The sequence below is a fragment of the Podarcis pityusensis genome (assembly GCF_964106645.2).
Source record: "Podarcis pityusensis genome assembly, chromosome: 3".
Lineage (NCBI taxonomy): Eukaryota > Metazoa > Chordata > Lepidosauria > Squamata > Lacertidae > Podarcis > Podarcis pityusensis.
The window spans coordinates 5,113,266-5,137,060 of record NC_138026.1 but is presented as its reverse complement, the minus strand read 5'-3'; the positions used below and the strand labels follow the sequence as shown (position 1 = coordinate 5,137,060).

General features: G+C 38.5%; 1 protein-coding gene across 5 annotated transcripts in view; it reads right to left on the bottom strand.

Moving 5' to 3' along the window:
• Window positions 1–23,795, bottom strand: part of AFTPH (aftiphilin) — a 38,547-nt gene that overhangs the window by 9,933 nt on the left and 4,819 nt on the right. For 3 of the 5 annotated variants that reach the window (XM_080999046.1, XM_080999045.1, XM_080999047.1), the window contains exons 2-9: window positions 17,484–19,212; window positions 10,406–10,554; window positions 9,741–9,867; window positions 9,174–9,230; window positions 8,240–8,362; window positions 4,557–4,617; window positions 3,099–3,182; window positions 5–128 (exon numbers count right to left, since the gene is read on the bottom strand). In XM_080999046.1, coding sequence (XP_080855172.1) covers window positions 5–128; window positions 3,099–3,182; window positions 4,557–4,617; window positions 8,240–8,362; window positions 9,174–9,230; window positions 9,741–9,867; window positions 10,406–10,554; window positions 17,484–19,181 — 2,423 coding nt within the window. In that variant the 5' untranslated portion in view covers window positions 19,182–19,212. Of the gene's footprint in view, window positions 1–4; window positions 129–3,098; window positions 3,183–4,556; window positions 4,618–8,239; window positions 8,363–9,173; window positions 9,231–9,740; window positions 9,868–10,405; window positions 10,555–17,483; window positions 19,213–23,795 lie in introns of those variants that run through there. The other 2 variants (XM_080999048.1, XM_080999049.1) reach the window with 2 other exon arrangements.

Sequence of the window (23,795 nt, the reverse complement as noted above, 5' to 3'; positions counted from 1 at the left end):
TTACCTTGCTGATGTGCTTGCTTTCTCTACTGTGGACATTAGCTTTGCGAATGCATCAGTCACTTTACTGGTGGAGTTGGAGGTTTCCAGCTTGGAAGTTGTCAACTCATACAGTTCTGGATCCACACCTTATAGCATAAAATTATAATCAGTGATAGATGGAAACAAGTGTCACATGTTCAACTGCAATTTAGGATACTGTATTTCCATCTTCTGTAAACATCTGAGCTACTTATATCTCTAATATGTGATTGAGATACAACTTGCTAATTTTCATCATGCACTACTCAGAGAATTGGAGTTACAGATAAAACTGGCATACAAGATGTCAGCCAGGAGTGAAAAGCAAATTTGAATAATCATTTTCTTCTTATACCAAAATCCTCCAAGGCTTTACATTATTATTTAGAACATTATTTCACTGCTACACATTGATTCTTTAACTTCCATTTCCATTCCACTGTCTCTGTAGAACATACAAGTAGAGAGTATTTGAAGTCCTCATGCAATTTTTTTCTCTTCACTAAAGTATAAACAATTTCTCAAACTTCTTATTTGTTTCTCACCTTTTATTTGGACACAATTATGGAAAGAGTGGATTTCAGGATTCAATGAAATATCTCAAAGCAAGCTTCTAGAAATATGTAATATAATTTGGACAAACTGATGGAATTCAGTTTAATTTTTTTTTTAAAAAAAAACAGAGACACCTACGAGTTCAAAATGGCAAAAATGGGAAGACATCCATTTTTTAAAAATCATTTTGATGAGGACTCCAAGATATACCACAACAAAACTTTCATCAGAAATTATTCATATGACGGTTAAAGGGTGACACTATCTGTTACGTAGAATGATCAAGTAGAGAATCCTTCGGTTAAGGCAAAGATAGAGCAGCACTTGCCTCTCATATCCACTTCAACCTTGCGATCAATTCAACTGAAACAGTCCCATGTTCAAATCTCAAATTAAAATACAGAATACATTTGAAATACTGTCAGATGTTTACAGAACCCTTAAATACAACAGGCCCAGGCCTTCTGAAGAGTCACATACAGAAATAATAACATTACAAGAAACAAAGCTTCTGAAATCCCATTAAGGTATGCCACTGAATAAAGCTGTAAGTATTTAAGATTTTAAAAATCACAACTGAAATTTCCAATATCTAAGAAGGATTTGTAACATGTTGCAGCACTTTGTATTTTCAAGCCACTTGTCAACTGCACTCATTAGGTGAAATTTATTACCTTAGCATATGATTCTTATAACTGCTACTACTACATGTTCTGATACTGCAATCATTTCACTAAAGTGCTTTAAAAAGTTAGTGCCAAGAATCAATATTATCTAAAAGTGTCTACTAATACCCATAAAGAATATATACCTATATTTTAAATGCATATATTATAAAAAATATATACCGCCTTTCACCAAAATGATTAAAAGGCAGCTAACAAAAGAAAAGGATTTTCAAAGAAAATGTGTATATGTATAAAAACCTTAATGAGATTGAGGAAATTTAGGCAACCAAGTTTAGATCAAGTGCCTAGCTTAGGCAAAACACACACACCACACAAAATTACATACATAACCCACACAGAGAGCTGCAGGCTAGAAGCAAATGACTTTCCAAGAAACAAGCCAGAAAACCTACAAGCAATGATGACATCTGCAAATTTGTTGACAATATTCTAATGAAAACCCATAATAAATGATAAGGTGCCTTCTTTATAATCACTTCAAATGAATGTATCAGAAGTAGTCAAACTGTATTTTACTAGATGCCAAAAAATGTCTACTAATAATCATCAATACTGTGGAATGCATAGATGGATTTAAAAGTAGTGTGTGAAGTTTTATATCAAACTACCATACAAAACTCAAGAAGTTTCTGTACTTTTGACTTCCAGAAAATATGATCAAGTAGTTCTGAAACATAAACACTAGAAGTGAAAAAATAATCATGACAATGACGTATAAGAACCCTCACACACACACAAAAATCAAGAACGTGATTTTTCCACCCATGAAAAAAATCTCTACAGATCATAATGGAGTCCTGTTCTCCCCACCCCTTAAGTGCATGGGCAAACTCTGCTCTATCAAGGAACATAAACTCCAAGCAGAGGGCTGTACAAGGGTATGGGAAGTGTGTTCACATCTTCTGTTCCAGAATGACTAACTTGTGGTCCTCCAGATGTTGTTGAACTATGACTCTCATCATCCCTGGTCATTGGCGATGCAGGCTGGGAGTGATAGGATTTGAAAGAACCACAACATCAGGAGGAACACAGGAGGAACCTTTGTTCAATAATCCTGCAGCTGCAGGATTTAATAGATGCCACTCCTTTAGTAACCACATCTCTTTGCATTCTGATTTCCCAACAGATTAATAATTCAAGGTAAAGTGAGAAACAGCTTTATCTTTCAAGAGAATTAAACTGAAGCAGACTGTTCTGTAAAAAGATATGCTATAACTAATCAGATTTTTCTTCTAAATTTGCAGTTTTTTTCAACTCAATGATTAAAATATTTAAGGCATTAAGTGTCATGCAGAACTACAATACATTTATACTGCCTTAAACAACAGCAAAGCTTATCTATAAAATAGCTAGGTGTAAGCTCTTGTTTGTAAACTTCATTACTGCAAGAAGAAATTGCAGCCATCTACTGGTTATCTTCAGTAGATGTTAAGTACTAAGATTAATGAGACCCATAAGCAAGTTCATTAATCATAGTCTTCAGATTTTTTTTCAACTGAGCAACATTCTCAGGAATACTAGGATTTTATTCCAACTGCATTTTCAAGTGGGATACATCAAGATTTTAGCCCACAATAAAAAAATGTTTTAAGCATTTCAAGTTCTTAAATTTCTTAAAATCCATTCTTTGCTTAACATTCTAGAATACCAACCAAAAAGTATTAACTAACTACTGGAGGCAAATGATAGAAGGGGGAACTACTGAAGGCGGGCATCTTAAGAGAAAACTGGAGCATAGACATTCTTCTTGTTTGTAGGAAAGTCACATAATGCGGCTCATGCTTTTAGTAAGAAGGTTAAGAGATTAAATTTGCAGTGTAGCACTCTGCTGACCTGGGATGGTGGTGGTGGTGCTAGAGCTACTGTCATCCACGGGCCCAAAGAAATCAAGGTTCAGAAGAGTGGAACCTCCACTAGCTTGAAATTCAGTGACCGTGTTGGTAGGCAGCCATATAGAAGGTAAGCCAAGGGAGGGATTTATGTGTAAAAAGGGGGTAAGACACACACTTGAACATGCCAGTTATAATTAGTACTCATTACATAGTTTTGTTTTATAAAAAAAAGAATTCACATAATAGTGCTTACAATATTAGTTTGTAGGTCCTAAAGATGTTAACAAGTCAGTGTACATTCTAATGTACAAATGCAGCAAGGAATTCAACACTAATAACTTAAAAAGTAGCCAACATTGTTTAGAAAAATGGACAGAACCAGAGATCCAGATTAAAGGGATTAATTAAAGGGAAACATTTTTTTTAAATTCCAAACTATTCATCTAATTCAAAATCATATATGTTCTCTACATAATTTAAAGAGACTGACAAATTGTATCTATAGCTTCAAGTAGCAGATTGTCAGTAGGTTAGCAAAAACAAAATATGAATATTGGTAACAATGGTTCTTATTACATCCAGCTCCTTGGTGGCAAACTACATTGTTCCCCTTTAATACTGAAACAGAAAAATCAGATATACATATTTTAAAGAAATTGTTAAAAGAAAGCAAGATGAATTGACTGCAGTAATAAGACACCAGACAACAGCAAGAGAGTCCATCCAGGCTTTCCTTCAGCACTCTGATATGGACCGAAATGTGGTCACATCTTTAAACATTGTATAGCAGTGTTTTTAGGTCAGTGGTATGGCCAGTAATTATGACAAGTTCAACAGCATTATTAACAAATGGTTAAGAAACTATGTCACTATCTACTAGCCCTAGTTTAAATTTAGAGGCTTTTAGATTTTGAAGCTTTGATAAAATATATGCACATTTTAAAACAAAAATTTTAAAAACTGTTCCTTTTGCAAACAGGTTATGTTAAAAACTGTGCCTGAAAGCAAGCACAATTACACACTTGACTATGCCATTTCAAACTTTACAAAAGTCTAAACAGGCAAGGGTTTGTTGAGGTGATAGCTATAAAGTAAACAAAAATTATTTAACTATTCTATTCTTAGAACATGTAATGTGGTTGTGTGTATGCAACACCAATTCAGCAAAATGGTGTATTACCTTGCTCTTAAACACTACTTTAAATAGTGCATAACTAAACAGAAAGAAAGCCTGAATTTCCAAAGTTAAGAAATAGTGTGTGTATGTGTGTGTATATCTATCTGTGTTTGTGTGTATGTGTGTGTGTGTGTGTGTGTATACATACATACAAACACACACAGACACAAAAACACAGATATATATATATATATAAAATAAATCAGCAGAGAGATGTTTGTCTGAACTTTGTAGGTTTCTTAACTCTAGCTCTTGTGCTAGAGGCTCTACGGAGAGACGTACCATCTAAAGGGTTAGTAAGGCCACTGCTACTCCAGTCAAACTGGACAGGTGGTAGAGATTCCTAGAGTTGAAAAGTCAGAAATCAAATTTTACAGTCAGGTCATAGCATAACAAAATGTGTCGCATGACGTTCTTTTGCATGCAAGCAAAAAAGCAACAATTGAAAAGCCAAAGGACAATGAGCCAGAGGTAATAACTAAACTAAACTGAAGTCATAAAAACAGTGTTTCATGTAACCTAAGAATAACTATGGTTTACAGATTGTTCCTAGACTGCCTGGTCTGGAAATTTTTATGGGGAGTTGCAAATATTGCCAAAATACAATGAAACAGGCCATTATATTATGCCAGCATTGCAGAGCTATCACTCTGGCACTAGAGGCAGGTAACACTGGCAGGAATGCTTAAGATCAGGGCAGCAGAAACAGAACCAGCCTCACCTGTAACCAGTGCTTTTTTTTCCCTAGAAAAAGAGGTGCAGGAACTCCCCATTTTTCTGACGGACAATCCTAAGTTGATGAGGTTTTTTTTTTTTAGGGGGAGAAGAACGCTTTGGGGGGGGGCAGCACTGTGGATGCGTTACGATGTTACCTCTGATGCGCTGCCCCATGGCCTCCAACACAAAACCACGAGCACCATGCAGCTGAAGCCTCCGACACGCAGCTCTGGGCGCCGTGCCTCTATACAGCTACCAGCATGCTACAAAGAGGTGCTGGAACTCAGTTCTGGTGAGTTCCATCTGAAAACCCCTCTGCCTGTAACAGCATCATCAGTTTTGCAGCTTTGAAAACCCTTAAAGTCACTTACAATGCAACTGAACAGTTATATGCAACTTCAGACGGATAAAAGTGGCTCAGTGGGATGCTCTTTAAATAATTATTTAATCTTAAAATAATTGTTAAGTTATTAATAACTAAAAGTATTATTTGGTTGCATATCAATGAGCAAACCTAAACCAACAGGCATATATAATCAACAGACACGTATACTAAATCTATTGGTTTAGGGACTGAAGTGTGGAAGCTGTGGCAAGAATGGGGGGGGGGGGGGCTGTCTGAAGGTACTTCTTATCTGATTTCTCTACGCAAAAGGAGAGCCATAAGCTGGTTTATACTTAAATCTTTTTTTTAAAAAGGCAAAAGCTCTTATTGGAATTTCTTTCTGAAGTGGCATCTTTGAATCCTAATAAAGTGACAATTTTCATAATTTTTATCTGCAGTTTTCATTATTATCTACAAGAATAAGCCTTCTAGTTATTACCATAAACAGGCTTGCCTCTCTTTATTTTCTGCTGCCCCTCTACTTTTTGCTACCTCTACTTTTATACATTCATAGTGAACTGCAGAATCACCTTTTTTTGAACAGGCATCAAAGCAAGGTCGGATCAAAGCGTGCCAACAGATTGTTTCATTACATCTTTTGTTGTTGCTGCTCATAATGATTACAGCATAGAGAACAATCTAAATAATGCAAGTGCAATGGACAAAAGTGCAGCTGAGGAGATTTACCGACCATTCTACACAAATTTTCAATTATGATAGGAGAGGTTCTAAGACTTGCATGTGAACTTGTTCTGAAGTTTACTATTATAAAACACTAGAGCTCTAACTTACCAAAGGGCTAGCCACTGAAATACACACACAGAAATCACGAAGAGATTTCCCAACCTGCTATTATGGATGTCCTCTGCTGAGAGGCACACAGTCTATTCACCCCATTCATCTAATCTGTTCAGCGATCTACACATCTCCTGAAACATTTGGTGACAACTAGGAGAATTTATGTGCCAGCGCTAGATATTCTGAACATACCCAAAACTGGCAAGAAAACACATACATCATGCATAATTTCAACACAATGCTTTGGATCAGGTAGGGTGAGTCAAGCAGTTTGTTATGTAGATCTAATTCTAGTTATCAGACTTTAAAAAAAAATTATGTTAATGTTTCATGGCAAAAATTATTGTTGTCATGTTTGTTCCAAATGGGAATGGAATGAAAAATAGCAATATTTTATCAGACCTACCTCTAGAGCAGACCTGCACAACTTGGCAGTAGGTATGGGCCAAAATAAAAGTATTTTTTTTCTTCGTTGTTGGTACTTTTCTTGCTTTCTCTGCCTCCTCTCCATCTCTCTCTAACTCTCCCCCTCCCTTTTCATCTACTTGGACTTCTTGTTGTTTCTTGGAGGGGGGGGGGCAACCTCAACTGTGGAGGGGAGGTGGGAATCTGCCAGCTGGTTGGTTTAGTGGCCCGCAGGTTTTCCTTCTTTGTGGCTCAATGTCTCGGTGCCCCTCAGTGGCCTCCTCTTTGGCATGGCCACCATGGCATTCACAGCTTCCAGTGGTGGGTCCTTTGGGTGCCATGTTTCTCCCCCGCCCTGCTGATCTGTCAGGGTGCTTATGGAAGGTCTGTGGAGGGCTCATCTGGAGGCAGAAGGAAGCTCCCTTTGGGGAGCACTGCTGCCGTTTCCCAGGGGATGGCCTCAGTTGGGCAGGGAGTTTTCCTGTTGGTTAGCACATGGCTGCATTTAGGGCTTTCCTCTCAGCAGCCTTCCCTCCAACTTTCCCCCCTTCCTTCCTTCCTCGTTGGGGCTCAGGAAGGATTCACGAGGAGGGCTAGTGTTGTGCAGCAAGGGGGCTTTTCTAGGTCCTGTTTGAGACTTGAAGGTTGTTTTTGATGGGAAAGTGCGAGGTGCGTGAGGCACAGACGCCTCCGCCTCAAGGGGAGAGAGCGAGCTGCCTGTGACAAGAGAGGGGTAAGGTGGGCAACAGGAAGGCTGGGCAAGATGAGTGCTCAGCAACCCATTAGGGCCAGACGGGCATGGACAAAGCATTTTTCACAAGCTGCACAAAATCCTTTGGAGGGTTGCAAGTGGCCCATGTACGCTGTGCAGGCCTGCTCTAGAGGAATGTTCTGCAAAATTCAGTAGTTTGCATACTCCTATAGAAAGAAGCAAGTCTCATCATCCTACTGCTCGGATACCCTTTTTTGGTTTTAAACACAAGAGATGTAAACCGACAAAATAAGTGGCATCAATTATACTTTTTGGTTATGTTCAAAATCTCAATTATAGATCACTTCCTCCAATCACTTGTTCTTTTTCCAATCATCTGGAATTTAACAGGACTAGGAAAGATAAGCTATATCTAACTGCAGGAGAGGGAAAAACATCCAAGGATAGAAAGTGTTATTTTTTTAAACTCTGGCACTTCTTTCAAATGCACAAGAGGGTTAAAAACAATAGGGAAAGGATTAAAATCTTTGCATGTGCTTTCTATAAGTATCACAACAGCTTTAAAACTGAAAAGGGCAAATTCGCAAGAAGACGTATAGGAAAATAACCATTTTAATCTACTGGAAACTGTTATTTAGGTATATTGTATGGTCAGGAGAGCTCATTCGCTATAGATTATTAGAAAGTGTTGAGGCAGAAGAACTCACTACAGACTTTTGCAGGTGTGAGCCTCCTCTCTATTGGCAGTCAGCCAGAGATCTAGCTATGAGACTCTTCCGGCATGAGGGCAAGACCTCAAGGCAAGGTGGAGTGGGGACGTTGGTGCACTATACAAATTGTCAAGAGAAGCAACAGTCCGCCCACCCCAAACTAATGAGCTCTGAACAGGCATATGCCCACAGCCCTTTGATGGTGGCATCAATGCCACAAAACATTATTTTTTTTTACCTGGAACTGATCAGTTGTACATATATTCATCTCTGGTGATGCAAGTGGAGTCTGTCCTATGGAAGCTATTTTCTCTGCAGCAGATATTGGTTTCAGGGGTTCCTTTGTAGGCTCTAACATACCCTAGAAATTAAGACATCACAGAATCTGCTCAAATACCACCCTTTAGGAAAAACAAAAATTAGTCAAGCCCCAAAGAAACAAACAATTATTCTTCCAACGATAATGCTGGATTCACTTTTGTATATTCCCCTGATTGACTACTTAGCATTAATATTTAAAGTTTACTTTTATAATTCATGTTAAATAAATGACAAAAAGCCACTCTTAATTTGTTTTAGGGACAAAATACTGGAGTATGGAACTTTTTGATTTTCCAACCAAATTTACTGTATTACAGAACTATTTTGATTTTATTGTAGTTCAGAACTATTTGATCTTCAAACCAAGAGAAAACACTGGGGTGCCGTACAATGATTTTATAAATTTGTTAGCATCAGTACAAACTTTATTTTGGTCACAGAACAGCGTAAGATAAAACAAACAGATAAACTGAACACATAAGACTTAAAACACTTAAGGGATAAAAACTAATAATTAAAAGATGATTATACCATACATAACTTAAAAAGATAAAAAAGGACAAACGGTTGAAAGCGACTATAAGGGAGGGAACATAAAGGAATTTGTTACCCATTTCTGCCCAGCCACAGTCAAAGTGTGTGCTATTAGTGCCTCTAAATATAGTTTAACAAAATTAAGATCTATCTAGTTTGCTAAGATGTTAAGTAACAACCGAAATACTTATCATTCTTTTTATGGACTATAAAACATGCTGTAGGTATTATACCAAATCTACAATTACTTCTGACAAGAAAGTTTAGATAATTCTAGGCTTTCTAAGGAAACTGCCTAAAACAGTTTAAAAACTTACCAATCCTGCTGCATACATGGGCACTATAACAGGTTGCTTCTTGTTACCTGTAAAGAGCTAAGACAAAAGAAATTTCCATCTGATTAGACTGAAACATTTTATTTGTGAAGTTCAGTTAGCCTCAAAACTCATTTTTGGGTCAATGGTTAGTTATTTTCATGCAGTATCTTTGGGTTGCAGTCAATGTCATGTGAGCTGTGTTCTACTCATTACATGAGACTATCACTTCCTCATCTGCCCCCAGAATCCCACTCACCCCCCTCTGAAGAGTCCCTGACTATTTGATGCAGCATTTAGTATTAATTGCTGCTTGTCATGATTTTTAGACTTTAGAAAATTTAGAAATGATTGTTTTAGCATCATTGCAACTATATAAAATTACATGGACAATTTTAAATTGTTTGTCATTTTTGTATGTCACACAAGAGTAACAGATTTTGGGCAACTGATAGAATAAATACATTTTAATATAAACAACAACATTCTTAGGTATAATATCGCACACTTATTTTGTGTACCAACAGAATGGAAGAAATTGCTGGTTAGTTGGCTTTGCGGATAACTCACGATGTTTCTTGTGTCGATTCCCAGAGAGCGGAGGAGTTTTTTGTTGCTGAGGGAGCCACCCCACTGATATTTCAATCCATATGCATCGTGGATATCCTGAAGCTCTGTCCACACATCTAGCAGTTCCCTACATAGTCAGTTATACATCAAGTGAAACAGTGAAGAGGGGAAAATGCTAGAACTCAGCAGCTTTAACCACTTCATTCCGCATCTTTAAATGACTGGCATATAACAACATTGCCATTAAACACAAGCCCAAACACCAAACCTCTAGGGAGATAACAGTGGTATAAGGTTCTCAGAACAATTATTTTTCTAACTTATAATTAGAAAACGATGTCTGTAGCAAACAGAATGTCGTCTACTTGGAATTCAACATATTAATAAATAATATAACTGTAAGTAATAAGCCACATCCTATTTAACTACCTCATTTGCACATCACTTAAAGTACAACAAAAACCCACCAAGTAGATTATTCTATGGCAGCAAAAGCAGTCACTAAAAACTAACTATGCGTTTTAAAAGAAAACAAAATGCAAGCAGTAACTAAAAATCCATTGATGTTTGCAGCCATTAGAAGATTACTGCTATACACCCTCAGAAAACATCGCTGAAAGCTTGCATGCTTCTGTGTATGTATCACATTTAAAAATGGTCCATACCTTTGTGACAGGGTCTCCTCTGTCCTCCCAGGTTTATTACCCATTTCCAACAAGAGATTTAAAGGAGCAATCTCTTCTTCCATTTCAGAGACAGTTACAGGAGGAAAACAGGCTTCAAATATTCGTTCTAGACGACTTAGCAGCTTTGTCTGCATCAGAACAGACAAAACCAACTTGTTGAAAATTATGCAAATTACTGCTTTTAAAAGTCAGGGGAATATGAAATTACAAACTTTAGATATTATTTCCTAAGCACAGATCAAACAAAGCAAGCAAGCAAGCAAGCGAGCAAATAAATGGATATAGCTTTGGGAAATAACTAATCAGTGGGCCTCAATTCCACTCACAGCTCAGCACCAAAGCAATCTCTCCCTCTACATTTCAAGCTAGAGAGTTGTGCAAGTGAGTTCCCATACTTTGTAGAAGTTCACTGCTCCCTTTTCCAACTCCCAAATCGGAGTTGAGAAGGGCACCGTCCCCTATCCTGGCGCAGATATGAACTGCAAAGTGAAGGACAAGGAGACACACAGGATCCTGCCAAACACAAATTTTTGCTCAATGACTTTGGCCATTCAAGTTCTGTGGATGCCTGTGAGTGTTAACTACACTTTCAATTTCCACATAATCAACTTGCACTAAAATTAGTTTATGAAGCTTGGATTCGTTTTTTCCCTAGATTGTTGTATTTGATGTTTTAATGTGTTGTAAACTGCTTTTAGATTTGTTCTATAAAATATAAAGCTGTATTGAAATAATAATAGAAATAATTAATAATAATAATAATAACAACAACAACAACAATAATAACAACAACAATCTCAGCAGCCTTTGTGCTTTGCCTCTTTCCTGTTTTTACTCCTGCCTTAAATTGATTTCAGGAGAGTTGTTGGCCTCAACACTTCAGTCAGATATGGGGACATACAAACATCCTTTGCTCATGAAATCACGCTATGTCTGTGGGGAGAGGTTAAAGATGAAAATGCATTGAGTTTCAAAGTGAAAAATCATATCAATATCTTTAGAAGGGCTGATAACTTTAACCACTTAATTGGAAATACAATGCCACAAAGTTACCCTTTAAAGATTCCACATTAAGATTTTTATTTTGCTTTTAAGAATCCCATCTAGCTTTTGTGTCAAAGCAGCAAACTTCAAACATGCACTGTGCAATGGCCAAATTTTCATAGATGATCACACTGTGCACTGAATAAGCATAACAGAAAGCAATCACAAGTTCACTGTTCTGAATGCTTTACACTACAGTAACTATTGGTAAAGAACAACTATGTATGCCTGAGAGAAAGCAGCTGGCATGCTCTGTGAGGCATTACATTTTGCTCAGAAGATGGATGTCATACAGTCACCATGTCAGCACTGACTTTCATCAGTTCTCTCAGTGACGATCACAGTTCCTATTTGCACACAACCGTCTAAAGTAGTATATAAACAGCATTTCACACTGCTTGAAAACATCACGTCTCAGCAGCCCTTCAGTAACTTCAGTGTCCCAATACAATATGGGATAGCCACATGAAGTTGGATTCTCAGATTTGACAGCAGCTGATCAATTGCTTTGAAAGAAGAAAAATAAAATTGGGTCACCCCTGTCCCAAAATTGGTGACCAGAACTGTTAAAGAGGGGAGGAAGCATGCCTGCAACCCGTTGCTGTTAAGCAAGGCCAGCCCATACCAAGGCATCTTTGTCCCTTATGGTATGTTGGTGGGGGAGTGATCAACCTGACCATTCAGGGTCTACACACAGAGAACAGCTTTAGGTTGCTGAAGGGTCATGGCCTGCAAGTAGGTTGCAAGTGCAAATCGGATGCAGGATTCAGCGCTTCTGCCCTGTCAGAATGCTCCAGTGAGGAGCACTGTCATCTTTGTTCATGCCACTGCTGCCTGCCAGCCACTTACTTTTTTAAAGGAAGGCTGGGGCGGAAAAGAGTGGTGAGGCTTTCCCCGCATGCTCAGGATGTTGCTGCTGCCAGCCAGGTGCAGCTGGTGGCAGGAGCTCCCTTTGCCCCTTTTCTGACAGGGTTGGGTTTTTTTCCCCCTCAAGCAATGTGTGTTTGTGATTGAGAACAGAATGTATGCACAATTGTTGGTGAGATACATATTGGTGGTGCGTGTGTGCATGTGAAAAAAGGGATGTGCATGTATGTGAGTGTGGTGGGGACAAGAGATGCACTTGGGCAGAGAAGGAGAGGTTTGTGTGGTGTGTGGGGGGGTATGCATGCACATGGGCAGAGAGGGAGGCATATACTGTATGTGCTTCTGTGTATGTGATGTATATATAGAAACATATGAAAGAGGGGGGTAGGTGTGTCTGTTGTCTGTTTGCATATGGGGAGTGCATGTGTGTGCTCTATTTGCATGCAAGAGTAATGTGGCCACCTTTTATATTTTCCTAGTACAAGGGAATGCTTCCCGTTATTAGAAAGTAGCAGAAAGAAGTGTGGGTGTCTGTATAGAAAATTTATATTGTTTGAGCTCTACAATGAGGAACAGCAGGACATAGTTGACCTCCCATAGTAAGCATGAGATGGGTTTGGATTTTTGCAGCAAGGGGGAAGCAGCAGCAATTACTGCTCTCTCTAATTTTGTCTTATGCCCCACCACCTTGGTTTTAATTCTTAAAAACTCCAAGTATAAAACAACACCTGTAAAATAAACACTTAAAATTTTTATGTATTTTAAATTTTTATTAACTTTTTAAAATTAAACCCCTTAAATAAAAAGTTAATCGCAAATTCAAGGGGGATGGGGCACAGGAAGGAGGAGGATGGGGAGCAATTTTAAAATTGACTACGATATGAGGAGTTCTGGAAGCCCAAAATTCAGGAAAGCAATGGGTCATCATACTGAGTAAATTTGGACATGTGGGCCACTGTACCAAAAAGGTTGGGAACCTCTGGCTTAATGGGTACTTTGACTTGACTTACTGGCAAGCTGTATACAGGACTTTCTTAATTTTTGTGTGTGTTAAATGAACTGTAAACTGTTGGTAATTAATTATGTAGTGTTCTGTTGCAGTGATACTGTATATCTTATTATGTATTGTTATTATTGTATTACTGCATTAAGACTTTAATTTTTGTGTGAACGGTTTTTAGGACAGATTTACTTCTGGAAAATGTGGTATAAAAATAAATTGACAATGATAAATGGGACTTATTTTATTGATTAGTACTAAATGGCATAGAACTATACCCACAGAACTCAGTTACCGTATTTTTTGCTCCTAAGGCGCACCGGATCATAAGGCGCACCTAGTTTTTAGGGGGGGAATCAAGAAAAAAAAAAGTCTTATTAAGAGCTTCTGGGGCTGTCAGGGGAAGCCCCCCCCCCCCAGCCCCAAAGAGCAAAGAAGCCAAGGCAGCTGGCTTGATTTTTAGCCCCCAGAACAGGTCCGGGGGCGCTCCTGGAGCTTGCGGGCTGGGGAAGCCCAAGCTTCCCCCGACCCCAGAACAGGTCGGGGAGTGGCGGCAAGGTTGCGTGCAGCCTTGCCTCTGCTCTCGGAGCTTGCGGGGGAAGCCCGGGTGTCCCTCCCCCAGCCCCCACACATTCGCTCCATAAGACGCACAGACATTTCCCCATAGTTTTTAAGAGGAAAAAAGTGCGTCTTATGGAGCGAAAAATACGGTAAGCAACAGATAAACACAAAACACTTTAACTTATTGGAAGTTTAGATGCAACTCAGGTTTTTGAGAGCGGTTTGCATGGATTAAGACAGATAGAGTAAGGGACCACCAGCTTCTCACACTATCCCTGTGTCTTTCTCTCTATGCTGACCTCCCTCTCTCTTTGAAGTTTAGACTGCTATGTCTTAGGTTGCATCCTTTTTACAATTTCCTACTCCTCCTCATATATTTTATTCTAGCTCTTGAGTTGAGAGGTCTGAGAACCAGCGTAAGAAACTAAGATATGAAAACTAGGAGCTAAATGGCACCTTAAACCTAGGTTATGGGTGGAACAATGGAATGTCTAGGCACGCTTTTTTATAACAAGAATACAAAGCTGAAAATGAATGAACTGCAACTAAAATATTATATTCATTTTTCGCATGGTCTAGTCCTTCCCCTGATCACCCCCTAGTATTCTTAAGAGGGTCTTCAGAAAGGAGCTGGAAGTTGGGAGGCAGAAAAGGTTCCTCCCTTCCTTCCACTCTGCAGTTTTAAACTGAAATCTTAGGCACAGTACTGCGCTCAGTGCTCGGAAACTGCACCCGCTAATGAAATTCCCTGTGACAAAATGTGTCTAGAACAAAGGGAGTTTTTAACACTGCTGCGAACTATTTTATACCAAGTCTCAGTCTGAATACTTTTCAATGAAAGTTGTGCTCTAAGCAAAGATTTATTTAACTAAAGTTTAACTAAATTAACTAAAGTTTAATTTGGCAGCTACATATAAACTCTATATGCTAACATAGCTGAGGTATGAAAACTTATTTTAAGTTATGGATCTTCTCTTAAAGCTCAATTAACACCTGATTATATTAGAAATGGCATTACTTTCGGCAGAACTGGAGGGGAAAAAATCAGTCAAGGCCCATTTGCAAAAGAATTAATGAACTGGAGACTATATCACAAGGTTGGAATGGGTTCCTTCTCTTTTTAGCATCAAATGCTCTGAGAATTTTGTGATAGCACAGAATTTTTCTGTGTTTCTACTTCCTGGTTAGTCATAATGACGCTGCTAAAAACATACTGTTTTCCTGCCTGGGTTGCTTTTGATCAGGGGAACAGCTACCAGCAAAGAAGCTGATAAATATGATACAGAGTTAAACATTTCTCTCAGATTAGCATTACTCAATCATTATAATTATGGTTCCAGCATAAAACTCCATTTATATAAGTGAATATAAAAAATATAAAGAAGCTATCTATCTTTTGCCTAAAAGTAAGTAACCTCTTGCACTGAAGTCTTCAAACTTGGATCCCCAGATGTTGTTGGACTATAATCCCCATCACCCCAGTCAGCTTAGCAAATTGTCATTTTTCTTATGTAAACAACTTCAGATATTTCTGAAAGCAGCATATACATGTTTTAATAAGTAAAAATAAATTACAGTCATCATTTGGATTAATTTAAATCTAATTGAATGGTAAACATTTCAGACTTCCTGCATCCACTATCCATTGACCTATTTGTCAGGATAACCAAACAGAAGGCCTACTGTATTTTTAACACTATTGATCAAAAACTGAGGTTTTAATTTAAAATTGCTCTGATGCCTTTGCAAGGAGGAATTTAAAACCAATGATATGAAGAGGTGGCCAGCCAGCTGTAGTGAAATATGATCTGGTCTCAAATGCCAATTCACAGATTTGGTTGAAATCAGATCATGTATATCTGTTGGCTCCCTGCCAACATTCAGAGTCATATTCAGCTGGATGAAACTTTCTACTCATTGCCAGCAACTTCTGCTTATTATTATTAATTAAATTTATATACCACCCTACATCCAAGGATCACAGGGCAGTTTACAGTATTTTTATTAAAAAAACTTAGCATAATAAGAAACAAAACAATAACTCCTGGCCCCCCCACAACAGTTAAACACCAAAGATTGTTTAATTAGCCAAAGCTCTGGGTGAAAAGTAATGTTTTCACATGGAGCCTAAGGGTATGCAATGAAGAAGTTGGTGAGCCTCCTTGGGGGAGAGCATTCTGCAAATAGGGAGTCGTTACAGAAAAGGCCCATTTTCATGTTGTCACCCTCTGGAACTCTTGGGGAGGGAACACACCAAGAAGGGCTTCAGATGATGATTGCAGGATCTGGGTTAGCTCATATGGGGAGATGAACTCCTTTAGGTATTGAGCTGTTTAAGGCTTTATATATCAAAACCTTCATGCTACATATAGCAGCAGAAATACTCAACTGGTGAGCAAGGAGACCTCAGTGATTTCTGCAGCTACCATGAGGGGGTGTGTGTGTGACAGAATTGGTTTTAAACAGTCTTTCATTTCTGAAACATGACTTTCAGCTATATAAATTATGTACAAAGGTGCCTATATTACTATGCTAATGGAATACATGAAAATTGAAATTCCCATTAAAACGGCTTGGATCCAAAATGTGCATCCCATTAGCAGAAAACCTCTTCTACTACTGGTTTTTGAGAGGAAAGTGACCCTAAATCCAAACTTTTGTGGAAAACTTTGCACTTGTAGCCAGCACTTTTCCTATTCACAATGTCTCTTGAGCTCAACACAAACTTAATCCAATTTTCTCTTCAGATTCAGTTCTATAACTTGCTTCTACCTTGAATGGCTCTCATGTAGACGCTTGATTAAACTTTAAGCTGCATAACCTCTATCAGCTATGCTTTCAAAACTTGGCTAGTTTTTAAAATGAAAGAGCATTCTTATCTGTATATGACAAAAAAGTAAATCACAAATTAACAAATGTTCTTCCGTCAAATGAGGATGATTGTCTGGTTCCAGAGCAGCTGGAACTGCAAGAAGCTTTGTATGTGTGTGTTGCACCAACAGCACAGAAAGTCCAACTGGGCTGAAACTGTCTTTGCCACCCAAAATTCTAATTATTTAATGCAGACAACAGGACCACGAAGATTTATCACCTGTGCTACATGTGTTCCCAAGAATACCTAAAATAAGTGCTCTTGGAAAATTACAGTAGTGGTCCAATCTGGGAGTAAACCAACTCAACATAGTAGTTATGATTCAAAGTGGACCCGCTAGGTTTCCCACACCAGCCCCTCTCCTTCTGCTGGACTTTATGCTCCACCCCTAGAGCTGCTTCTGAGGTTGTGGGGTTCACCAGAGTTAATGCAGAAAATAGCTTTTCTGCTTAAGAGGCATTTGTTGCCCTGTGAGGAATTGCAGCTGGAAAGGAAAATAGGCAACATCCCCCTGCTCAATGCATGTGCATGCTGAGGCACTTTCAAAGAGCCTCAAGCTTAAAGGGAATTTTGCTGGAAGGACTAACGCCCACGTAAACATGCATCGTATTGGAATGCAAAAGTATGAGGTAAAATGAAGTGTGTGCATTTTACATAATAAAGCAAATTGTAAAAGCAAATCATAAGCATCAGTAGCAAAGTGTGGTAGTTACCCGAGCTGAAGCCGGCAAGTCCTGCAACTTCCCACTACTGGTTCCATGCAAAGATGCTACAGAAACACTGTTAGGTGTATGAGTCACTGAATCTTCATCATCAAAAGTTGTGCCTGTCCTATCTGATGGCCACACATCTTTTATGGGATGAGGTTCCGCCACCTGCTCATCTTCAAAAGCAGCCCACAAGCAGCTCTCTTTTTGCTCAGCCTCAAAAGCATTCCACTCTGTAGCTTGGTTACAACCAGCAGAACTGAAGGCTGAAAACTCATCAGAGTCTGGAAACCTTTTTACCCCTAAGCCAAAGTCTCCAAACTCACTGTCATTTCCATTTTCCAATTCTGCAAGAGGCTGAACTGTCATGCTAGAACCAGCATCATCTGTGCAACATTCATCCTTGTTTGAAATCTCTTTTGATTGAGGAGTTCCCTTTGATGATCGCTGATGAACATCACTTCTATCTGTGAAGTCACCACATGCATTACTTCTTTTACTGATGTCTTCAGAAGGGCTTTGAAAGTGTTCTTGGCTGGCTGAAACTTGAGTAAAAGCAAGGGATCCATTGCTGACTGTGCCAAAGTCACCAAAATCATCTTCATTTAAACCACTGCATGATGCATGCCCAATGTCACTTTCACCATTCTTAACTATTTCAGAATCATATATGTTCTCTTCTGTAGGATGAGAGCCAAGACTTTGAACTCCACCTACATTAAGGCTTAATGTATCTGCATTATCATTGGTCCTTAAAAAGGTATGTTCTTTACTATTTCCAGTGTCACACTCCTCTCTTCCTCCAATACTTTCAGTTGTGCCTACTGAATTCACAGTTGTGTGTATGGAAGAAATAAAGGCATTGTGTTCTAGTGATGTGCAGTCCTCTTTAGCCTTGAAGTCTTCATTGTTCGCTAAATTAATTTTTGAAATGCAAATCTGTCCATATTCACAGCTTCGAGCTGAAGTTGCTTTCTTCATAGATTCCCCCTCACCATTTATAATATTGCTTTCCTGTACACAAAACACTTCCTTTTCACTAGAATTTGTGCATATTTTATTTCCTGTTTCATCAACCAGGCTTGTTTGTTTATTTGAGAACGTGGCAAAGTCTGCAAAATCCTCTGCTGTGGTGGGTATAGACTCCAAACTTAATTCAGAGCTATTAGTGCTAATTATTTTTAATCCCTTTGAGTCACTGATACCATCTGTATCTTCAGCTTCCTGAGAATTTGCCGTGTCCAGTGCTGCAAACCCATTTGTTAGAACTTCTGGACATGGCTGTTTCTCACCATTACAGCTGTCTACTTGGTGGTCCTGACTTGGAACCTTCATATCAGTTCTAATAATTTCAGAGTATGACGACTCTAATTTTCCAGTTCTCTTAACTTCTTCTGTATAAATATCATCAAGTGAAGTACCCAAACTTCTACACTCACATTTTTCTTTGTTACTATCAAGAGGAAACTCTTTAACAGTAGTAAAAGCTATAATGCCATCTACACTGCCTGAGTAATCAGAGTTACATGAAGGTTTATGTTCTTCCTTTGAACTGGAGTAATCTGATGCAAAGTCAAAGGCTCCAGTACTTCCAGCATCGGAAAACCCACCAAAATCACCAAACTCATCTTCATCCTCCTCCTCTGCTCCATTATCTAGTGGTGGTGGTGATGAAGAATACATTCGGATGATATCTGGTTCCATGGTTCAGTCTTTTATGAAGGTTACTTTGCACCTACAAGAAAAAGGGGGGAAATTACTTCAACATGCTAAGTTCAAAATGCTGTCAACTATAACATAAGAGAAACCTGGAAACAATTTACTGTATTTTACAATATGGAATAAACACTTCACTTTAATTGTTCATCTTAACATCCAGTCTGAAGATGCTATTAAAAGAACATGCCTCTGCCCCAAATTTCCTATTGATGAACCACAAATTCCATTGGTATGTGACTTGCCCTAACTACATGGGACATAATTTATCAATTCACAGATAAGCCACCTACAATAGGCTTCATTCAATTTTTTTATTTATAATATTCAAAGACTTATGATACTACAGGTGGGTCAAAGTGTTGCAGTATATTCCTGGTGTGTGCTGAATCCGTGGCTGAGAGGGTTGGGGGAAAACATAAGTTACCAACAAAGACACACTTGGGTCTTACTTCATGTGCCAAATGTTTGAAGACTAAAAATTGCAACCATTCTGCATGCAAGTTAATGGCACTTGCGGCTTCTGAATACAACTAACTGAGTGCTTGTTTTGATCTGGGAGGAAGCCTAAGGGGACAATTTAAGTAGACTGATCTTTACTGCAACCCAAGAGATAAGGGGTATTTTTGGTAGCCTCACATCTGACCAGCAGTATTACAGTGACTACTGATCGCCAAAGAATTGATGCTTTTGAATTATGGTGCTGGAGGAGACTCTTGAGAGTCCCATGGACTGCAAGAAGATTAAACATACCCATTCTTAAGGAAATTAGCCCTGAGTGCTCACTGGAAGGACAGATCCTGAAGCTGAGGCTCCAATACTTTGGTCACCTCATGAGAAGAGAAGACTCCCTGGAAAAGACCCTGATGTTGGGAAAGTTTGAGGGCACAAGGAGAAGGGGACAACAGAAGACGAGATGGTTGGACAGTGTTCTCAAAGCTAAGATGAGTTTGACCAAACTGCGGGAGGCAGTGGAAGACAGGAGTGCCTGGCGCGCTCTGTTCCATGGGGTCACGAAGAGTCGGACACGACTAAACAACAACTACTACTACAAGCTATTATCTCTCAGTTCAGCCCTCCATCCTGCAATAGGGGTGTAACAATCAAGTGTACTGCAAGTTGTTGTATACTAATATCTCAGCCCAACCTGCAACGACAGATAAAATTAAAGCTACAACAGATCCAAAGTGTTATCCACTATTAGCTTCAGTTCAACCTTTACTGTGAAAAGATAATATATTTGCACTCAGTGAAGTTTATAGTTTTGCCACTGCCTTCCTTGTACACATGGGTGGTAGTGCTTTGCCTATAATGGCAGGCACGCTCCTGCTGAAGCTGGAAAAAGTCAAGATACATGCAACAGAAGCCCAGATTGTTTTTACTATTGCTGGAGCAGCACACATGGCTCATACAGAAATAATGTTGAAGTACATGGTGTTAAAAATGAGAATTTTGTAGGAAAGTAAACAAGGCTGCCATATTGTTTTGCCCTAACCTGTTAAAGCAGAAGTTACTTAATTTTTATATTACAGTATACACATATTTGTTTCCTAACATTCCATCCTTCTCTCCCAGGTTCTTGTCACTGACTGTGTTTGCAAGCTAACAATAAGCCAGACCTTCTGGAGGATACCACAGCTGAAGCCCTTCCTTAGAAGTGTGCACTGACAACAATAGATCTGTGGTGTTACTTTTGACTATGAAGCCTAAAAAGTTTTATATATATATATATATATATATATATATATATATACACACACACACACACACACACACACAAAAGCAACTCATTCCCCATGTCCTTCTTACTTAATAAGGTTACTGTAACAGCAGTAAAAAATCATTGGTATGCCTCATTCAGATAATGAAAACATGTAGAGCAGGAGTACTCCCTTCTCCTGCCAATTATGACAATTAGTGCAATATGTTGTCTGTACAAAGGATTTCTAGTGAGTATGCACCACATTTCATTTCAAAGCATTTAATATACTTTCAGTACTAGAGCCAACCCCTTGACAAATAAAATGTATACAAAGGACAAAGAAAAACCGTTTAAAATTCAAACCACCCTGACCAGTTCTGCAAGTCACAATGACCCAGGACTCCTGAATGTTATAATTTTGTGTTCTCCTGAGAAATGCTTTGAAACACTAGGGTTCTCTTGGAATTCACTGAGTTATGCTATTTAAACATGGTTAACTTGAATCTCTAGCCCCAAATATATTAATGTTAATCAGAGTTTCTTATTATTAATGACTTCATCCAATAATAATTCAACCTGCAGAAAATTTCATATACTAAGTCAGCAAAAGATGCATCTATAATAGAGCTAAAGCAAACTCACAACTTAAAGTAAACCCCCCATCTTTTTCTACTTGTTCAAATGTTTTCCTTACAGGAGTTATGTAATAAGCATTACAATTACTCATAACAACAAAAGTGCCTGTCTTTGAAGTGAAAGCTACTTGTAAACAAGTTTACTCATATACCTTCAAAAGCCAAGAGCTAAACATGATCACAAGTGAAATTCTTCTCCAACCCCCCTTCATCCCTACACTCATCTCAATACTATTATAGACTTCTTTGATTTTGGAATACACTTCTTTTTATATAATATTTTTTATTGGTTTTTACATTTTTTCAAACACAACAACATTATTATGTAACACCATAAACATTTGGCTACATAAGCCTGAGACTCCCCCCCCCCCCCCACGGGAATGGTTTTCAAGCTTATTTTCTAATCCTGCATTTAATTGTATTTTATTATTATTAAATCTACTTTTATTTTAAAAATTAAACCAATCTTAATAATAAATGATAATTTATCCTTACAAAACTTCTTGTAACCCTACTAACGATGTCAATTGTTGACAGCTGTCTTTCAAATACAACATAAATTTATTCCAGTCTTTCAGGAAAGTCTGGTCCTGCTGGTTCTGAATTTTCCCAGTCAATTTTGCCAATTTGGCATAGTCTAATAATTTCATTAGCGCGAGGCTTGGGGCGGCAGCCTGCAGCCCGAAGCACGGGGCGCCCTCCGGAGGACGCCCCATGCTTCGGGCAGGTGTCCGCAAGGCTTGGGGCGGCAGCCTGTTCTGGGGGCTGGGGAAGCTCGGGCTTCCCCTGCCCCAGCCCTGCGGCGGGGGGGGGGGGGAATAAATTTTTTTAATTCATTCCCCCCCCCAAAAAGAGGTGCGTCCTATGGGCCAGTGCGCCTTATAGGGCGAAAAATACGGTAGCTTATACATCTTTGACAATACTTTTACTTTATTACTCAATAAATCTAATTCAAACCTGGATATTGTATATTCAAATCCATTTTTCTTTTTGTCCTCTCTAAACATTTCATTTATTTGACGATAATGCAACCAATCATTTACCATTTTTTTTATTTCCTCATATGGTCTTAATTTCCACTGATTATCTCTTTCAATCAGCAAATCACCATAAGTGGCCCAGTCTCCCCCCCATATTTAACTTTTTTACAGTTGTAGCCTCTAATGGGGACAGCCACCATGGTGTTTGGCATTCTAATAAATTCTTATATCTATTCCACACCTCATATAGTGATTTTTGAATTATGTGGTTCAGAATTGGAATACACTTCTCGCATACATGTAGCCTGCTTATATGACCCACTTGAATCAACAGGTCAAGTTATAAATTTAATTTGCTTACTATATTTTTATATTTCTACTTATAAAGTACTGGGAGCTGCCAGATTCAGAACCTTAGTGTATGAGCAGCAAGCTTCCACTCTGAAAGCTCACACTCTCAAAGACATAGAATCATAGGCTTGTAGAGCTTGTAGACTGCAAGGGTCTTCTGGTCCAGCCCCCTGCCAGGCAAGGATCTTTTGCCCAACATGGGGCTTGAAACCACGACCCAGTTCCATAGTTCAGACAACTATGGAAACATAAATTTGAGCACAACTACATCTTCAGTGTTTTTAAAGAAACTATATTAAATGTTTCTACTTTGGGGAAGGGCGGAGAGTTAGAATAGGAGAAGCAGCTGTTGCTATGGTTTAAGGGTTGAACTAAACCAGGTTTCTGGCAGCTTCACATTTTTCTTCTTAATGAAAGGTAATGGAATTTGTCCTTGACTATTCAACCTCTAAATTGTTGCTCGGGCATATTTATTTATTTAGCCATTTCACATGAAAACTGCACATAACTACCAGAAACAATCCTTATCTCTCTAAAGCACTGAAATGTTTTTCTTCTGGACAGCTCTCATTTCTTCACACTCAATAATAAATGGAAATAGCTACTGCAAGGAAATTTCACTGTGCAAATCCATTCAGAACAGCTCAAAGGCATATAACACAAAGGTATCCTTGATTTAAAAGTGGCTTTCCATATGCAATACATATTACTTCTTGACTTAAACATTAATTTGCTTTAATTACCTATACCAGATAAACATTATATTTCAGAAATGTTTCAGAAAAACTTAAATAGAAATTTTAAGTTTCTATTTTAAGTTTAATTTGCTGTGCTCATCTCCTAGTATTTTTGCATAAAATACTACCACAATCAAGATCATGAGAGCAAGTGCAAGGGGCTTCCCCTCTTCAGTCCCCTGTGTTAGAAACTC